Source organism: Haliotis rufescens, unplaced genomic scaffold (genome assembly GCF_023055435.1).
Source record: "Haliotis rufescens isolate VD_foot unplaced genomic scaffold, xgHalRufe1.0.p SCAF_15, whole genome shotgun sequence".
In the NCBI taxonomy this organism is placed as follows: Eukaryota; Metazoa; Mollusca; class Gastropoda; order Lepetellida; family Haliotidae; genus Haliotis; species Haliotis rufescens.
In genome coordinates, this window is record NW_025963835.1 from 26,877,777 (window position 1) to 26,897,613 (window position 19,837).

Sequence of the window (19,837 nt, forward strand, 5' to 3'; positions counted from 1 at the left end):
GTGATAAAGCTGTAATAATGACTACAGGCTCCTGAGACTTTTAGACATCATAAAAAGAATCACATAATACACAACTGCAGATGGGAATCTTAGACATCTTATCTTTGAGAATCAATAAAATTGCTTTTTTGTCGGAGGTAATTTTACAAATTGATACAGGAATGTGTGATGGTTAAATAGAGAATCAAATTAAGCAATTTATTTCAATTTAAATTTTAATAAAAATAATGATTTTACCCCTCAGTTTATATATAAATGTATGTATGTATGTGTGTGTGTGAGTGAGTGTGTGCATGTGAAAGAGCTGCTGTAATATAGCAACACACAGTCAAATCTTATTGATTTTTCAGTAACCTTACAAAGTTGAGCAGTATGTACTCACAACATGTAAGAAAATTTTCTCAGCCACACAAAAATCCTCTAAATCAGAACAAAAGCAGTGATAAAGATTCAACCATTTTTATTTCAGAAAAAAATTGTGCACAAAACACGAGCCACAGACGACAACAAGGAGGCACAGGCCTGTAATGTGCCGGCTGGGCAGTCAAACATACATACATGGGTTACGATGGACAAGAAGTGTACATATGTCAGTGGCCTATATCACCATGGGGAGGGGGGAGGTAGAGGGAGAGGGAGGGGGCACAACATCAGCTGATGTGTAGAGCCAGATGCTAGCTACATGAAAGTGTTATACCTATTGCTAAACATACACGAAAAAATATTAAGTCAGCTTGGTCTTTGGCACTTGTCAATATTGTTCAAAGATAATGGTTTACCCTAGTTGCTAGATTATATTAAACAATGACAGGTGACTGGGGATGTGTGTTGGGTCAGGACCGACGCTTGGCTTCTGCAACATTATCGACACTGCTGGGTCTCTGTAGTCGACACCTTAGTCCTGGCATACATACCACATCCACAGCACCATGTCTCACACAGGCTGGAGAATCTAGAGGTGAGTTAAGCCTAACAACTGAATGTCTACGTCGATTCACAATCATCAGTGTTCCACACTCACACCCAACACCAAAATACTACATTCAAAGTTTTATCAATCAATTTCCAAAGATTCTGGATGGGCTTACAGAGCACTGTTGCACGTAAAATCTTTAATTTAAATTATGCCACTCAACATTCCCTAACGACCACACCTTTGACTGAAGATGACTATTTTGGTCCTTAGAAATGTTGAGTAATATATTTTCAAGCTCAAATTGTTAGGATTGATGTTTTCAGTTTAATCATTTTTTCCATCATGCTCTTTTGGTTTGTTTTCATTTTCTAGTACACTACATGCATCAAGTCCCTCAAAAACTTCACAGTGAGATATTATGCCCTCCAATGATGTTGACATGGATGTGTGTGTGGGGACTGAGTGTTCACCGACAATATCTACAACAAGTTTCCGACCAGGCCTTGTGCATGACATGACATGTCAGCACATAAAGGTCAAGGTCGGTCAAATCACATAAACAGAGCACATGTCTACGGGTGACCTTGACCTACTGACGGATGCAGTGCCAGGTGGCGCTGTGGTATCACAACTGTTACGTCCACTGATACCCACCAATTATTGCTATTATCAAGATTATAACAAATTTTATTGCATGATTGTGAAGACTTCATACATTGTGCAAGATAACAATTTAAAATCTAAAATGCTAAAACTTGTTTGACCCGTTTCGTGAGCAGCTGTCTCTGGTCCCTTCAATAGCACTGAGTTGATTGCGTAGTACATTCAAAATATTTACATCCAATCATTTGATATACTTGTATATTTCACACAAAAAATTGCTACAATCACCCCAGCATGACTGCACTGGTAATAAGTTCAACTAGTCACTTGTAAGCTAATCAATGGTATTGTGCTTACACAACAAAACATATCCTGTTCAAGGCAACAACCCCAAATCAATCAAGCCTTCCTCATAGTTAACGGTTATAAAGGGAGATAACTGACATCACAAGGGAAACAACTCAGTACATACTATACTATATCGTGTAGTTTCTAACTAGTGGACTGGGACATTTCCCTTGTCATATTCAAGCTGTGGTTTTTACATGCTCAAGTTAGCTGGTGTATCAAGAACATGTCTTATTTACAAATAATGTTAATGAGTTGAGAGGTAGATAACACAACTGAGTTGTTGCCCTCAACAGGAGATCGTGTGGTTTAATCGTTGGTGGTTTGGGATACACTGAATATTTGCTCCAGTCTGAACAGGAGCAGTAGCAACAAGGTGGAAATAAAGTCATAAATATGTTCTTTCCTCCAATGTTTTCCCCCAGACAAAACAAGATACCCTGAACAGGAGTTAACAGGGTTGTATTAGCTGCAAAGACATGTACTCTGTCTAAAACATGAAATTAACAATAACAGTAGGAAAAACCTCTATACAGACTCACGCTTTAGTTCTGTACACATGAAGCACTGTAAGAAGTCATCGAGACATCCTATGTATACACGCGATCCAGGTCGCGGTCGTGTGACCTTGACCTCTCCCTAGAGCTAGCCTACAGATCAGCGATGTCAGATCACACGAAGTTTGATCAGGGGAGACAACTGAGATTCCATACCCCTCATGCCAGAGCTGGCGTATATCCTACATATCCTTGTGATGCATTCCGTACAAGACTGTCATTGGCACTTCTACCTGAGGGCAACTTTTCCATCGGTGCAGTGAATATGTACACTTCGGTGAACTAATCAGTCTTTCAGTGAAATTTCAAAAGTGACATGTCCGCTCAATTAAATATGCTCCATGTCTTTTCACAGTAATCGAAAATGGTGTTTATTAATCCTCTCAATGACATCACATGTTAATCAATACGAAGGTGCATCTTTGGATGTACTTGCCACTGAAATGCATCACTCGCAGACTTTGGTTTCAAAAGTTAAAATGTCAAATTCCTACCTAGTAACTAGCTACGTATCAACTTGGGACGGATGACTTATGGCAGTTTCTAGGGAACTGCCACACATGTATAGCTATGTTCAGATCTGTAAGTACAATTTGTTATAGCTAACAAGGTACCTAATTCAACTTTGGAAAACTGATATGTCATGTAATGGGGTCTGTAGAATTAAATACAAAATAATGACATCCTTTCAATAAAATATCTCTCAATAGTCAATAAGGAATAATTTAGAATGATCCAACAGAAACTATTGCATGTTCTAGTTCATGAACAATAAGGATATCACCTCTACTATCGTCTACTCTACTCGGATCAAAATGTACAGATTAATTTCGGTCTACGTTTAACCCGTGGCCATGATAGTACTGAGAGTGGCTACTTGTCTTTCTAGCTAGTACACACACAAAGAGACAGATTTTTGGTAACATGAAACTGTCTACTCTGCTAAAATGGCTAGCTTTTCTTGTGTCAATGATCAACATATGTACACCCGGATATTCCACCCAAAAAAGCTTAATAATGATCTAAATTTAAAATCTCAAAGAGGTATAGAAATTTCGATGTATCAGATGAATACATGGCTGTATGACCAATGTCATGGCGAAGCTAATTAAAACTTTGTGCCAATAATTTAAATATATTTGCTAAAATACAATGCCAGGGAGTAAGATGTCTACAAATGTACATGCCTATAAACGATGAGGTCATCAAATGACCTTCACCATAACCTTGACCTTCAGTGACGGCATGACCTGACTGCGCTGATCTTCAACCGAAGCTAACGAGCCTCTCTAACGACTAACTATTGAACTACAGATCCTGAGGAATGTGGCCGTCGTCATGGCAACCTCGGCACAGGTCCAAATTGAAAAGACTGGACCGCTCTGTCCATGGCATTTAAATATACGAAAAATAACAACCAAGAGATGACAATCAGGGGTGCTGCCGAAGTTTCGGTAAAAACAGTAAAAATCAGTATTTACAAATTAAACATAGACTAACCAGATAAAATACTTGTAACAAACGCCTCCATCTTCAACTCTCCTTAACAATGGAGTAGGAAGGACGCTCCACACATACATCCTCGTACAACCACATCGCAATGAATATGATGCCATTTGGAAGATGGCAGTCGGACGGCAGCCATCTTGTAGGTGCTAACATTGCTTATCTAGAGAGGGGAGCTAACTATGTAGTGACCTCTTACGTCAATGTCTACTATTTCAACTTGTTCGTTGCTTAGTTTTGTACATTTATAGAGACTTTTCGAATCGTGGGAGAGATCATAGAGCTACAAACTACCTTGAGGTTATTTACACACACAATAGTGCAAAAACAGTGAAAACCACATCAAAACCTACGCTACTGTTGACGTTGACAACATCCAGGTCTGTACAGAGGTAACCAACAAGTAAACAGTGGTCATATAAGTAGAAGCAATAATTACACACATACACAGTAGTCCCTGCCATACAGATGACTGCAGCAGTGGGACCAGCGGTGCACGACGTCCATGGTAGTCGCAGTTGACTGGAACAATGACGTGACCGCTGTAGTCGCAGTGAGGGGAGGGGGATAAATACCCTGTACACCTTTACCTGCCTACCATTCCCTTAAACATATCCCCAGGTGGCAACACCAATTGTCATTGGTGGCAACAGCTCCTTTCCAGGTGGTATGCAACACCTGTCATCGGGTAACATGCAACACCTGTTGGCAGGACACCACACCTGTCCTCACTGAACGACCTTCCTCTGGTTGTACAACACACGCATCGGATCATGTACTGACCAAACCGATTATGTAACATTGTACAGCTTTGGCTCTCAAGAAATGACACCGTGTCCACTGGAACTTTCAAGTCCTTTGGTGAGGACTATCATGTCCCAGACTGAGGGCTGTGAACCCTAGGCATGGAATTGCTGGTGTCGGTTTGAGGGCAGTGGACAGGGAGAGTTTGTCAGGAATGGCAGTCGGCAATAGAATGCAGTTTCGAGACACGGCTTCCTCCAGTAGGGCAAAAACAACATAGGGAGACTTTCGGTAGTTAAGTAAAATGTCCTTCCATAAAAATAAACTCTGACAATAAAATGAAAAATAAACATTGTTAAAAATGGTAACAGGAAAAAAGTAGAGAAATAATTGATCTTCGATTGTTCAGAACTTCAAGCGATGGAAGATGAAAACACAGGTTTTGGACAAAGTGGTTGAAAAACATTTCATAAATATTTCGACTTCATTTGCAGTTGTGAAACGTCACGTCATAAAAATAAAACTTCTTGTAATGAATTTATATGGTGGGATTTCTAAAAAAATAGGTTGTTAAACGAAGGCAAAAAATAGCTACATTGTAAACATTTATAAAGCAAAATAGCGATGGAGGAAGATAAATCTATGAAGTGTAAAATTGAACTGAGACGACGCCATCAAGGTTGAGAATCACATAATATGTCCACATTTGTAAACAACCATTAAAACAACCGCTAAAATAGTATAAGTATGGACCTGCCAATTCGAGTAAAATTCTAATATTAAACATGCCAAATTATAATATACACTGCATAAACAAGGGCGACGCCCACCAACATCAAGTAACAGTTTCATCATAACAACTTTATACAAATGTATTGCTATCAGTGTAAATTTGTCAAAAACGTAGCTTACTAATTAAAAACATCTAAATAATGTTTGAGGTGAAAATACTTCCTTCCTAGTCTACGTTCTAACTGTGCAAGCCTGTAGGCCTTATTTGCAGAGGTTGTTTATACCTAGTTAACAATTAACTTCATAGGGAAGTACTCGCAGCTGAGTCTGACAACAGCCGAATCTAAATCGACCGACCATGCCATCTCGGGGGAAACAAGCTTGCTAATGCTCAAAATAAATACATTAACATTTCTTTTTAAAAATCCATGAAAATATAAGATCTTGGTTTAATGTCATGAACACAATAAAAATTGGTATAAAAACAAATTAAACAAATGTTAACTGATAATCTACATCAGCATATGTATGTATGAACGAGCTCAGATCACGAGCCATGTCAGCGTATGAATGACAGAGCTCGGTAATATGTCTACAATGTCTACAGCTAACTACATCTACACAACATTTATAACATGGACGTCAGACGAGTTAAAAACAAGTCAAAATTTGAAAATAAACCAATAAGAAGACCCCAAAATGGGTATTTCACAATGAAAACCAGAGGCAACATCATTAACCTTACGCAAAAATATTTACAATACCACTTATGACAATGAACAATACGTATGACATGAATAGTATAGGATGACCTCAGAGTCAAGTCGTCATAGTGACGAGAGTTGCATCAGGCCTCGGCAACAGTGTCGTTGTCGTAGCGACATCATCCACATGTTGTTGCAGCCGGTGAAGACTGGGGTCTTTCACCTCAAAAATTCTGACCAGTCAGCACGGATCCTCCGAAGCTTGGCTGAAAGGAAGATATTTTCATCATGATAAGGGAACTACAATGAAGGTGTTGAAACATCTCCTTAAATTAATTCACATGATACGAGTTGGTTCACGTGTTAACATTTAATTTAACCATACAAGAAATCGATGAATCAAAATATTCTTCCAATTCCTACCAACTATAGGTTTCGTAAAAAACATTGACTTGAAATGAATTACTCTCTAAATACAAAAATATCCTTTGCCAGTATATTGTTTTTGGGTGTGAGAAAGAAATATTTTGCAAGATCATATCTCAACTGCCACAGGACGTTTTCTATCTACAGAATAACTTGTGGACTGAAACACTAGTGACCTGGATCAAGCAAGGGAGACTACTCTAACACACATCCTACTTCAGGGACAGACAACTCATTCCAATACTGATCTATGCCTGGCAATAATATTCACCCTAAATTGACTCAGTATATTAAGTGCATCACTGAGACCTAGAAAAAATAACTCGTGAACGCATAGTCCATTACCAAGACCCCCATGTTAAATGCCTTATAAGCATATAGCATATTACTCAACGTTCAAAACAAGAAAAATAGGTCAATAAAATAGATAGTTCAAACCGTCATTACTTGTCAATCTTAATTTGAATAATTTCATAAGCCCAGAGTATGTCAAATATTAAAGCCTGTCATTTTATCAAATTCTGCCCTGTCTATAGGATGTGTGTGTATATATACAATGACATGCAGGGGGAAAAAATAAAAATCAAGAATAATAATAAAAGCAGATGTGCAAATATTTGTGAAGAATTAGTATTCTTCTTATTCTACTATGGAGCAAAATATAAGTCATAATTTTGTTAACGCGAATGGGTGAGGGTGTTTGGTTAAACGCTGCTTTAAACAGTAGTTCAACCATATTACAGCGAATCAGCTTGATGTGGGAGGAAAGCCTGAAGTTAGATGTTCATCACTTAAGTAAGGCATGGTGCTGACAAACCTTAATAAGGTGAACTGAAATTTGAACCTATGGTCAGGTTTCTGACACGCCTGAGGGATGCAACTCTGAACCACGAATTGCAGCGCCTAAGACAGCCTCCCGAACCCGTACACCCTCACTTTATATAAAGTACAGCCGTGAGTGAGTAAGAGTACGTTTTTTACGCCGCTTTTAGCAATATTCCAGCAATATCACAGCGGGGGACACAAGAAATTGGCTTCACACATTGTACCCAGGTGGGGAATCGAACCCGGGTCTTTGGTGTGACAAGCGAACGCTTTAACCACTAGGCTACACGGCACCCTAATGTACAGCAAACGTAAATTCCAACAAATGCATGCAAGATGTTTCTGACTACTCGATCTAATAGGATGACAGGATGCAAGGCTACAGGATGAGATCATCCTGGCTTATATAGTACCTGGTAGGGGTGACACCTCAATGGTAGCCATTTTGGAAGCTTGCCGCGATCAGTGGTCCCTGGGGACAACAACAGATATGATACATACAATAAACAGCAACCACGGACACACGGACACAACACACCCACAACACCAGCAGCAATCACAATGCACAGTCAGAGTACAGATCTAACCTTTCAGTACTATGGTATTTCAATTTTTTAATATTGAATTCAAGAATAACGACATATCTTTTAGGAAAAATAGGGGTTCATTTTGTGACTTGGAAATTCGTGGTCAGAAAGTGTGTAATTTGGTTGTAAAGGCATCACAAATGAGTTAGTTATATATTTTGGCTTCAGAAACGTGGGGGTGTTCCCCACCCCTGTACCTCATCTCCCCTGTAGCAACTTTTCAGGAATGGAAATAATTTGCTGAAGATATTTTGCGAAACCACTAATTTTAAGGTTGGTATTAATAAATAAATTAATGCTATTTTTATATGAATCAATTTCAAGGTCAAAAGACTAAAATTGGGATATGTCTTTGGCTATTAAAAACAGTTCAATTCTAAATTTCATAGTCGAAAGTGATGATAGTTGATACATCTTAATTTTAGTTATGTGAAAAATCTAAAAGGTATATGACATATCTGGATGACCATTTGTTCTGACTCGCCCATTGGCATCAATACTACACTGCTCCTTGTGCTTTTGAACATGGGCACAGGTGAATTGCTACTGATGTATCGGGTGTATGAATACCACATCTCACCAACTCCAAACTGAAGTGTTCTCGAAACACACATCCACATCTTATCAACAATTCTTTATATCCGCACAGCATGTTTCTGAACACTCCAGACCACCACCATTCAAATCACACCAGCTAAGATTGGTGAAAGCAGATTGACAATGGCAAAAATGAAACATTGGTGCAGGGAATGTATTAATCAATGTTATACAAGATTTGTAAAGGAGTGCCACAGCTCTCACTTGACCTGAGGAATGAGAATCAGAAGATTCACAAACGTTTAGAAAATTTAAAAAAAATAAGATTTTATCACAAAAAATGGAAATCAGCCATGTCAGAATTCTCATCCCCATATGTGCTGTTGTTAATAAGCGATTGAAGCTGGACACCTATGTGACGACTTACCCGACTGACGGCAATGTTGTGCCCAAAAGCCGAGGGTTGGGGGCTGGTGGCCTGTACATAGCTCAGGGCCTCCTGTCCGGAGGTGTACAGATCTATAGGTCCAGGGCTGTTAGCCGGCGGAAACGAGCGACTGCTTGGCGAAGTGGCCGTCGGGAACGCCTGGGCGCCAAAGTTGTTGATCATAGCAGCTGTTGCCGCTGCTGCTGAAACAAATAACAGAATAGCAAACATGGCCTAGGCATCCCACCCAAGATTTTCTATGCCATGTTGGTCATGTGACACCTGGAACGGGAAGTTCGTCAAATCGCAGGTCGGCAGTGAACGCTGGTCGTGTCCGATCTCGGTTGATCACCCTCTCCTGGAGAAGGAAGGTCTGGCACAGCAATGTCAAGGTCGGACAGCTTGGAATTTGACATTACCAACCTGCCAGACATGGAGTCCTTTCCTACTTCGTTTGCGATGATGCGTTCATAAAATGTATAGATAAACTGGACAGAATGTTTACGGAAAAACTGTGGAATAACCAAAAAAGGTTTCTGAATGAATAGTCCCATTTCTGCATGTCAGCTTCTCTGATGCCAAGTGTTTGAGTGAGTGAGTGAGTGAGCCTGGTGACTATATAGTGTTAAATCTACAAAAGAAGTCCACTACATGTTTGTTGTGCCTCTACACTTAAATCCTCGGATTTCATTGTCTCTCAATGCCTACACCCAAAGATTTCATTGTCTCTCAATGCCTACACCCAAGGATTTCATTGTCTCTCAATGCCTACACCAAAGGATTTCCTTGTCTCTCTATGCCTACACCAAAGGATTTCATTGTCTCTCAATGCCTACACCAAGGATTTCATTGTCTCTCAATGCCTACACCCAAGGATTTCATTGTCTCTCAATGCCTACACCCAAGGATTTCATTGTCTTTCAATGCCTACACCAAAGGATTTCATTGTCTCTCAATGCCTACACCCAAGGATTTCATTGTCTCTCTATGCCTACACCAAAGGATTTCATTGTCTCTCAATGCCTACACCAAAGGATTTCATTGTCTCTCAATGCCTACACCCAAGGATTTCATTGTCTCTCAATGCCTACACCCAAGGATTTCATTGTCTCTCAATGCCTACACCCAAGGATTTCATTGTCTCTCAATGCCTACACCCAAGGATTTTGTTGAAGGATTGAGACAAACATATGTGTGCACCTCCTGTAAAATTCTGAGAATGTGTGTGTTATGATCTCTGCAGGATGACCTCCAAGACACGCCAGGGAGACTTTGGGTTCTCCGGCTGTGGAAAAGGCTTGTCTGCATGTTCATTTCTACTCACGGACCAGCACAGACACAACTGTGGATACGCATATCTCAATATACATCTGCCTATTGCACGTATTCATTTTCAAAAGTATCACTAATCTGCAGTTTTCTCAATTAAGACAGAAAAACAGCAAAAGCTGGGTTTCCGAAAAGTTTCAAAAGCATAAATTGTAACACAAATTTGAAAATACTTTCTGGAATAAACATTATTATTTCCCCCCCTTCTCCAGAAAATAATTTTGGACTTAACAAATTATGACAAGTTTGAGGTACTAGGGACTTGTTTTACAGCCGAATCCTGTAAGGTTGACAAAACTTACCAACCTTTCTAATAAAAATAAATCAGCACGTCTGGAAACTGATTAATTTAGGGACTATCTTTGGTTGTGTATGTGCTGTCCGCTAGGTAAAGTCAGAATGACGTACATGCTCCATCTTCAATACTCTTGCGATTCAAGTTTTAGTCATTATCTGCCAAAATATCATAAAACTGTCCGAACAAAAGACAATCATGAATATTGAAGACAGACAGGTACACCTTCTCCAGATGATGAGTTGAGATCAGTGTGGTACCTCCTACTTGTATAATAAACTGCGGAACTACCCACAGAAATACAGCGATGGAGACTATATGCCTACTTCCTTCTTCCAAGTGGGTTCTACATCTAGTGTGTTTCTGGCTACTAGAGGACAAGGAGCAGACAGACCGTATAGCAAACATAGCATGCATGCACACAAGCTGGGAGCAATACACTCAACATGGCAACAGGCATCTTGTTACGTGTAACAAGGGATTTTAATTATTATTTTTTTAAATTTCAAATAATTGTCAAATAGTTTGTCAAAACAAACATATCTTATCACAATAAGCTAACTGTAAAAAAATAATAGTTCAAAAACCAATAAATTACTTTTTTTTTAAACATTCAAAATTTAAAAAAAATGATTATTTCGGTCTTAGTTCCCAAGTGCGCTATCTAGACAAGTGGGTCGTACCAACAGCTGTTAACACTGTGCTTTAAATTCACAATTTCCCATAGCATGACAGTGTTGACAACAGAAAGTACTTGTAAACATACATATGCAAATGATCATGATGATGATTATCACAACTATCAAAACAAGAATCAAACATCTGCAACAAGAAAATCGGTTTTTGCAAACCTCCACAAGTTTCATATTAGCTTATTCATAATCAAATCTTTCTTTTCAAATCATCTTCATTCAGGATGTGATTAATACAATGAGACAAGCATGTTAAGATGAGAGACTAGCTGTCATGGACAATATGGCTGGAGGTACCCACCTATTCCAGAATTACGATGCAGGGACCCAGGGTCACGGTGGATGGGCGAGCTCGATATAGGAATGGGCGAAGGCTCACTCCGTTGGATGCCGGCCGCAGTCAGCTGACTGGGGGGGCCAGCACCAAAGTCAGCATAAATGGCCGGGGAGGTGGTTCGCTCACCAGGGGTGGCGGGGACAGGCAAGTAGCCATAACCAGGGAAGCCTAGCAGGACAACAAGAAAATACTTCAATTTGATTGGTCCAAAAATGGCTTCAATTATTTCAAATAAAAAATCTTTCTCGTTGTCGAAGAAAGACCTTTTAGATTGTTTTTACATTCAATCAGTTTCAAAGGAAGAAAAGTCCCTCTTGATATCGAAGAAAGACTTTAGCAAATTCAAGTTTTGGATATTTCTTTTTGAATTTTGACATATTGGCTTCCCTGGGCTGGTCCAGCAGTCTAGACAAAATCACAGCACACTAATTCTACATCTACATATCTACAGCCAATCAGATGAGGCCTTGCATGCATAAGGTGGCTACAACCAATCGCATCCACCCTTGCATACATGAAAGTTTGACCATGCAGGTCAAACTAAAAGTGGCAACATCGTCATAGCTTCTTGATGAGAGTAGGCACATTATTCTAGTGAGAAATTTTGAGATTTTAACAAGGATCATGATACCTAGTAGAATACATGGTAGCATAATATTGGCTTCAAAATGAGCCGGATTTTTTAGCGTGACGACATCATGCAGACAGTCGTCAATTTCTCTATGCTACTACAAGCAGGCAGTGAGGTGTGCGTGACAATACCAGACATGCAGGGGACGCAACTCCAGGGAAACCACGACTGGCAGACCACCAAAATTGGATTTATTTCACAATTACCCAGTAACAAGAGCCATTGGTTTTTTAATGGCAAAAGCACATGGGATGGTGTTAAACATTGAACAAATCTTGTTAAATTACAAATCAGTATTTACAAAATCAACACAATAATAACAATGTACAATGTGATCCTGAGCTCATAAATAACATGAGATAAAAGCTCATACAAACACCTCTAAAACAGTAACTTGACAAAATTTGAAGCCAAATTGTGTCAAATTTGAAAGCTATCATTTTCAAAACAATATGAATGGTATGCAAGAAGTGTGCAAGAAAGTTAAAACTACTATACAACGGTATGTAATAACACCACCATATACCATGGCACCCGGTTAATGAGAAGCTGTAAGACTATTGGCTAGCTAGGCGGGTGATACACACATATATGACACATCACACAAGTGTTCAGTATTCAAACATAGGGAACGCATTAATATCACCACCATATGATCACACCAAGGCAAAATAGAATAATAATCTTCTAGGGGCAGTTCAGTGACAGGAAAAAACCTCCTACTTTCATGAAACACATCCCAGAACCAGGCATGCTTCTTCATGGCCAAGACAATTTGGATTGGTCAAGTTCAAAGTTATGCTTTATGGTTGAAGTTCAAGGTCAGTTTTAGGGTTCAAGTTCAAGGTCATTTTTAAGGGTTCAAGTTATTCAAAGGAACTGTTACGAAAGGTGCCAAAACCTTTACAGATGTGAAAAAAACATTCCTTGACACAAATAATCGGGGAATTTAAATGGGGTGATTAAAGTCCTACTGTAATGTGCAACAAAGTATCTTTGTGCAATATCAGACTGGCCAAGACAAAAGCAAATCAACTGGTTTAAAAACAGTAAAGCTTAAAACATAACGTGCAATGCAAACAGATCTTCCCATGAGGGCATGTTAGTCAGGTCTGGCACAAAAGACCGGCCAATCACAACACCTCTTACAAACCACTAAAGGCAAAAATGCAACCAACTAGAGTGAGACTGAGAACGCAAGACTGCGGAGGCGGCTTACCCGGTGATCTACCGGTTATTGCACCAAGATATGAGTCAGGGGAGACACAAGCAGTCACAGAACTACGGGATGTAGGCGCGCTACGTGCCACGCCCGTTGGACCAAGACTCAGAGCAGCGGCTGTAGTGTTCATTCCTGCATGTGACAAATAAATACGTGTAACTAATAATTGGCTGTTAATCACCTCAAAAATCGCCTTGCAAACAAACAAACAGCCTCAATAGAAACAACTCATGCAAACACTACTTGTCACTCTAAGAAGAAGGGCATGGGCTACAGACTGGTTTAAGTCGGCATATTATACAACAGGAGGTACCCAGGTCATGAAGGGAGGTAATCCATTGTTGACCAAGGTCAGATACAGAAATCACAAGGTCAAGATATAGTGCCAATGAAACTCTTTATTCAAAAATTCATTCAATCCATCACAGCTGATGAATGGTGATGTGAAGAATGTAGCACGCTCTATAGGGACTGCTCTACTCTGGTAGTAACCTCATCAAATGACCAGACGACAAGGTCAAGGCCGGATGGCAACCTCCCTCGCTCGCTCACTTGCGTACGTATGTTCAGTCACACGAACACCCACAATGTTTTTATGTCTAGACTTCTGAGATGGGCTAGACATTAGCACTTACATGATCTTGGCACAGAAAGTCGTATAATCCAGTACAGAGCACCATGCGATTGGTAGATTACATTTGGCAGACATCTTCAAGAAAAAGTCATGGCCAGAGATATAGTTGGCACTTTCAGATCTTTTCACTTAAAACAGTATATATAGTACAAGGATATTATGGAACTATTCTGCAGAAAAAACTGACAGACTTTCAGGAAGAAGATGGCCAAAATCTTGGTCGTCCCAGCTGCAAGTACAATATTATGCTGAAATTGTGCTGCCATCAAAAAAGCATGTTTTGATATTATGGTAATCAAACAAGGGAGATAACTGCTACAGAACAAACAGACAAGAAGAGCGAGAGCCTGTCTACCAATCCCATGGTGCATCTGGGTGTACAGCATAATTCTCCATATTCAAACACAACAAGTACAACAACAGTTGTGGATACTCCACATATATTTACAATAAAAGATTAATTTCTTAAGACTTAAAGATCTCAGTTTAAAACTTTTGCCATGTTAAAATAACTTACATTCAAAAATAGGGTAAATTAGGCTGCCGGAATCAGATACGTCATAAATGTAACCCTGATCGCGTTGTTCCGGCAGGTGGAGGTAAGGGAAAAACAGAACACAATAGTTAATAATAAATACTGAGTGAGGATAACCTGCTAAATATCTACATCTAGCTACACCCGTCGAAGCCACACACCTAACCAGAGAGCTGCCAAACAATGTCACAAGGTAATTTCAGGCCAGCATCTCGACAAATAAACATGCAAAGATTTGCCATTTTCGTAAGACCGCTGTTCACGATCGTGATGGTGTTATGGGTTCCGACTACGGAGCTAGTCTGCACTGAAGCCTAGGTTATAGTGGTAGCGACTCGACCTATTGGAAGCTGTGCAATACACAACACTACATGTTTACTACAATCCAACTGATGGCCACTACATCCTTAAACCCCCTCCAGATCAAATAGACTTGCCCTTGGATAAGTCAATAGTATTGGTAAACCAGGACTGATTGGACTTTGGGTCAGATCTATTCAACTTTGTGGGGATGAAAGGATACTTAGTAACAATATCTACACAATTATGAGGAATATTATTGCATACATTAAAACTGCCGATTTGGCACAGAGTGAGTGATATCTAGACTTGAATATAAGACTACGATACATAACAATAAAATGGTAACACATATCACCACGACTATCACTGTTCGATTCTGCATGGCCTGCCTTGAAATGTGTTCAAGGGAGGTAATTATTGCTTCATATTGGTAAACATACTCGGTTTATTAAGCAGTGGCACGAATACATAAATGATCGTAAGTACCGATGACTCGATAAATTTAATTGTTTGTGAAAACCACAGGAAAAATATAGTACCCTGAAAATATTCTTTGTCACAAATGTCCATTGGATGACTTCGTCTTAACATTCACAATGAGGATGAGCCTGTATGTAGCATAGTAGATGCAATCAGAGACTAGTTGGAGGAAAACTAGTTGTGGTTAAAATATGTGTATCAAAAATAGCAAATTGTATTAAAACCACAGAGGACATGAATTTCTGAAGTCCATATCACTTATCAATGAAAAGGTATTTAATGTTTTGAGAATTTTTGTTGAGTGCTCATCGTGTGTGCCACACCCAGAGGATGAAGGGGCATCAAGCTCCGATGCTGGCTCCTGGAGTAGGACAATCAGAGGAATGCCATTTATCCAGCCACCAGGAGTTGAGAGATTTCTGTACTTTTCCTACTTCAAAAAGTCTAGTTTTAAATCTAGTCATCGTACAAATGGATGATAATTTGGAATAGTCATGAACTTTATCTAACTTAAGTGCTAACATCCGATTGGCCAATATGTCTACGTTCTAGGACCTATCTGGGTAAACTGCCTACTCTCCGAGAATCTAGATGAAAGTGAGGCTGCCAATGACTGGGTGTATCAGGACAGTCGATTGGTGGGATGGACGTCCGGCACAGCCGGAACGTTGGAGACGGGTATGTGTGAAGGATACAATGTTGTAGGCACACCGTCTTCACAGAACACATACAATCCTATGTACATTGACAGAGTCATATAGTGCATGCAATCCTGGCATCGGTAGCTACTGAACAACATCAGACTAACAAGGGTCATGTGACATCAATCGACGCACGTAACCACTCATCAATCTGATTCAGAAAAAAAAATTAGGCCAGTAAACTTTTCATCTATAATAAATAGATCTAACAAAATTCACCCGATCAAGAACCAAATCATCTAGTTTCGGCGAGGTTTTCTGGTTTTGTTATTGCGACACATGAAGACTCAGATTTAACGAGATTCAGTATTTTGAAGTCAAAATCAAAGCCAAAATGTCTACAGATCAAACACAACCAATTATAAACAGTCTTAGCCTTCAATGGCTACCGTAAAATGCCAAAATAATAAAAATATACAAAAAGTTCATTTATATCAAGACAGTAAAGAATAGGCGTTTGGCACAATGTCTGACTTTTATCAGAGAGTGCAGGAAACACTACCAGACCTTCAACACGCCATCAACCACACCCACAATGCATATCCACTTCCTGCTCTACAATGGCAGGATTTGCGCAGACGAGAGTAAATGTAAAAATTAATAAATAGTATATTCAAAATTTGCAATATAAAGATATAAATTGCATAAATTAGCTTTTGTTTCAATATTGAAACAGTTTTGATCAACACGAATATAGTCTAGTATCACAGTTGGAGAACCCTGAGGGATATCGTTGATAAAATGCCACGTTTTTATCACAAAGGCCTCTCCATCGTATCCCTTGATTACTGCTTGAGTATTTTAATTAGTCTGATCACAGCAAGCCATGGACAACAGAGAGAATGCAACCTTATTTGGCATTGGGTAAGAACAATCTTAAAGCAGCGCAAATTTTGGCAAAAGGGGTAGTGTAATTAAACAGGGTTAGTCTGATGGAGCGTTGAAGGTCTCCCGAGGTCGTCTGGATTGGTCTGTGCTGACTGTTCGTTCGTTCATCGGGAACGAGATCCACGTTCAAAGGACGACCATTGACTCAACGCATGGACGACATCGTTGGGTCCATCTGGTTCCGTCTTCCTCTCATCCCGAGTTGATATGTCTAAAAATCGTCTTGCATAAAGAACAGCCGCACCTTCCACATATTGCTCTGTGCCGAGCAGCACGGCGATCAGCCACAGGCCGACAACCCGCTGCCTTAACTAGGCCATATCTAGAATCCTAAATGAGATTCTGGGTACCACGACGCCAGTTGTAACAGCTCCATACCTGTAGTCATCCCGGGGTAGTAGTACCCCGCTGGGCTGAAGGCAGGGAACCCACGGCCGTACGCAGCTGCAGCCGCAAACCCAGGGAAACCGGTCGGAAGGTAACCTGTAGGCGGAAAAGGGAGACGTGTCACTTCACGGGGGCAACACACACACACTACACACCACACACAAACATTAAGAACAGACATTTATTATTATTCCTAATCTATATTTATGTTTCAATGTTTGAATACTTTATTTTTAAAATGTTAATGGTTAACTGACATGTATGATTGTTAATTAATACGTTTCATTCTGGTATTATTTACTCAACAAACCTGTACCATGTGTTAACCAGGGGAGTTAACAATGTCGAACACTACAGAGTAGCAACAGACACATGCACTAAATGCATTGTTCTTCAAGACTTGAGAAAGTTGGAAGACTATTCTAGGAGGAGGTTAGGCCAGTCACTATCTGCGTCATCATGCTTGTCTTGATGGCATTACAAAACAGGGTTGTATTTCACATGCCTGACCACAGCTGGTCTTGTGGCAAATCATGCAAGTTCCAAAATCGATGCTAACAATCTGCTAAAATCTACAGTGGCTGCACATATTCTCATTACAATGATACTAATGCAGCAGTTAAAAAAACTACACACGATGCAAGTCTGTTATAAATCAAATTAATAACTGTATGCAGCAGATAAATTATTCATTACTTGTATATTAATAACAACACAATTTTACAGACTACAGTGTCACAATTAAATGTGTCACTAGTTTCTGGGACAAAGGGATGGAGAGTTAAGAACAGAGTCAGTATGTACAGGCAAGGTTCCGAGGTATGAAGGCAGTAGAGAGTCAGGCACAGATCATGACAGATACATTGTCCCGCAAGGCAATCGGCATGGCAACGTTAAGCGGTCATTGGACAAAGTCGGAAACAACTGAAGAGATACATGCAGCTTGGAGTCCGAGTGGAGGCATGCAGGTCACCCTCGGCCCTACCTCGTCTCGCTACACTCACAATTCTATACACACATCATCTACAAATGGTCAAGGAAATATAAATATTAAATTAAAAAAAAAAAAAAAATCAAGCAACACACTAACCCAACTTAACCAACTGAAATCATATAGGCTGTTGGTTGTTTGTAATGAACTTTTTCATGACTCCCATCAGGGCTTCTCATGTTTCAGAAGTGATAGGTGTGGCGTTTCCATGGCAACGATTCACACATGTGAAAAGCAGAAGCCGTGGACACCGAAACAATCATGCATAGCAAGACATAGAACATGCAGTTATCTCCCTTTGGGATTTTTAAAAGTAAGTTAAGTGAGGCATGCTTTGATTGGGGTTAAGGTAAGTATTTAAGTAGCGGCATGCTCTCAGTAAAGACCAACAGGTTTGAGGTATCAATACAATAACCTGTCATAAATGTTCTTCAAGAGAAATTTCTTTTATCAAAATATCATTTAATAAAAGGAAATGTCTATAAAATGTTATTCTAATGAAGGAAATTAAAGTTATACTTAAGACGGTAGACAGAAATTTAGGGTTTTAAAAATTAAAGTCAAGAGTAGAAATGATGGATCCTTAATCTAAACATGAACTTGACAGAACAGTTATATAGTTAGAAGCAGGCATAAGCAAAAAGCATTAAGCATTAAGCATGAGCACAAGCATGAGGACAAGCATAAGCATACATACAGAAATGGTTAGACACTAGACGGTTAGAACGAGTGTTAGACAGTGGAAAGTGACATGCACAAGTTGACATAAATGGACAGGTAAGCAGAGTGAGAGCAAGCAGAACAGGGCGCAGCTTGGGAGCTAAGCAGGGTAGGGGTTGGTGGACGCTTGCTCGCTCTCGCTTGCTTGCTGGCTTGCTTGCTCGGCCAAAAGTGCAACTTACACAGCTCCGGCAGACCGACAACATCATTGGGAATTTCCCATACGACCTCTCCTTCTTCAGTCACTACAGAATCATTAGAAAAAAGGGAAACAGTCTTAATGGCAGTAGAGCAGATAAGCACACTGGATGTCAGGACAGGAATGTGTGGCCGAGATGAGCACAACAGGTTCATGGCCTACGACTTGATAGTAGTGCACAATATGACAGACAAATTCACTGGTCAACGTACTCCATTGGAGGAGGTTGAATGGCTGGTAGGGCTGGATAGTGGCCAATCACTGCTGATGTACTTACGTACGTACAAACGGCTATTATATTCTTGCTACACGGTTCGTGGAAAGAAAACAAGTCAGAAACTCAGAACAATGTCTGCTGTGAAATATGGTGTGTATAAGCGAAGTGGCTGGCATGTGTTTAGAAGAGGTTGGACATTGTGCCCCTTGCACCTTTACTTGGCTCTTAGTGAGCGTGCCAGTAGTAGTAGGAATAAAACTACTTACAGAGAAAAAAACGCCATGTCTAATACGTACGTAGGAGTACAAGAGAGTAGTCTCCCTTGTGTAAACCACCGCCACCAGTGTTACCATGACTACCATGC

At 39.9% G+C, this 19,837-nt stretch overlaps 1 protein-coding gene across 6 annotated transcripts in view; it reads right to left on the reverse strand.

Moving 5' to 3' along the window:
- Window positions 1-443: 443 nt before the first annotated feature.
- The window catches only part of LOC124140201 (RNA-binding protein Musashi homolog 2-like), a 90,032-nt gene continuing 70,638 nt past the window's right edge, over window positions 444-19,837 (reverse strand). The window contains exons 10-16 of one of the 6 annotated variants that reach the window (XM_046507616.2): window positions 19,240-19,302; window positions 17,338-17,442; window positions 13,416-13,550; window positions 11,530-11,733; window positions 8,913-9,112; window positions 7,775-7,833; window positions 444-6,376 (exon numbers count right to left, since the gene is read on the reverse strand). In XM_046507616.2, coding sequence (XP_046363572.1) covers window positions 7,792-7,833; window positions 8,913-9,112; window positions 11,530-11,733; window positions 13,416-13,550; window positions 17,338-17,442; window positions 19,240-19,302 — 749 coding nt within the window. In that variant the 3' untranslated portion in view covers window positions 444-6,376; window positions 7,775-7,791. The remainder of the gene's footprint in view (window positions 6,377-7,774; window positions 7,834-8,912; window positions 9,113-11,529; window positions 11,734-13,415; window positions 13,551-17,337; window positions 17,443-19,239; window positions 19,303-19,837) is intronic. The other 5 variants (XM_046507618.2, XM_046507620.2, XM_046507621.2 and 2 more) reach the window with 5 other exon arrangements.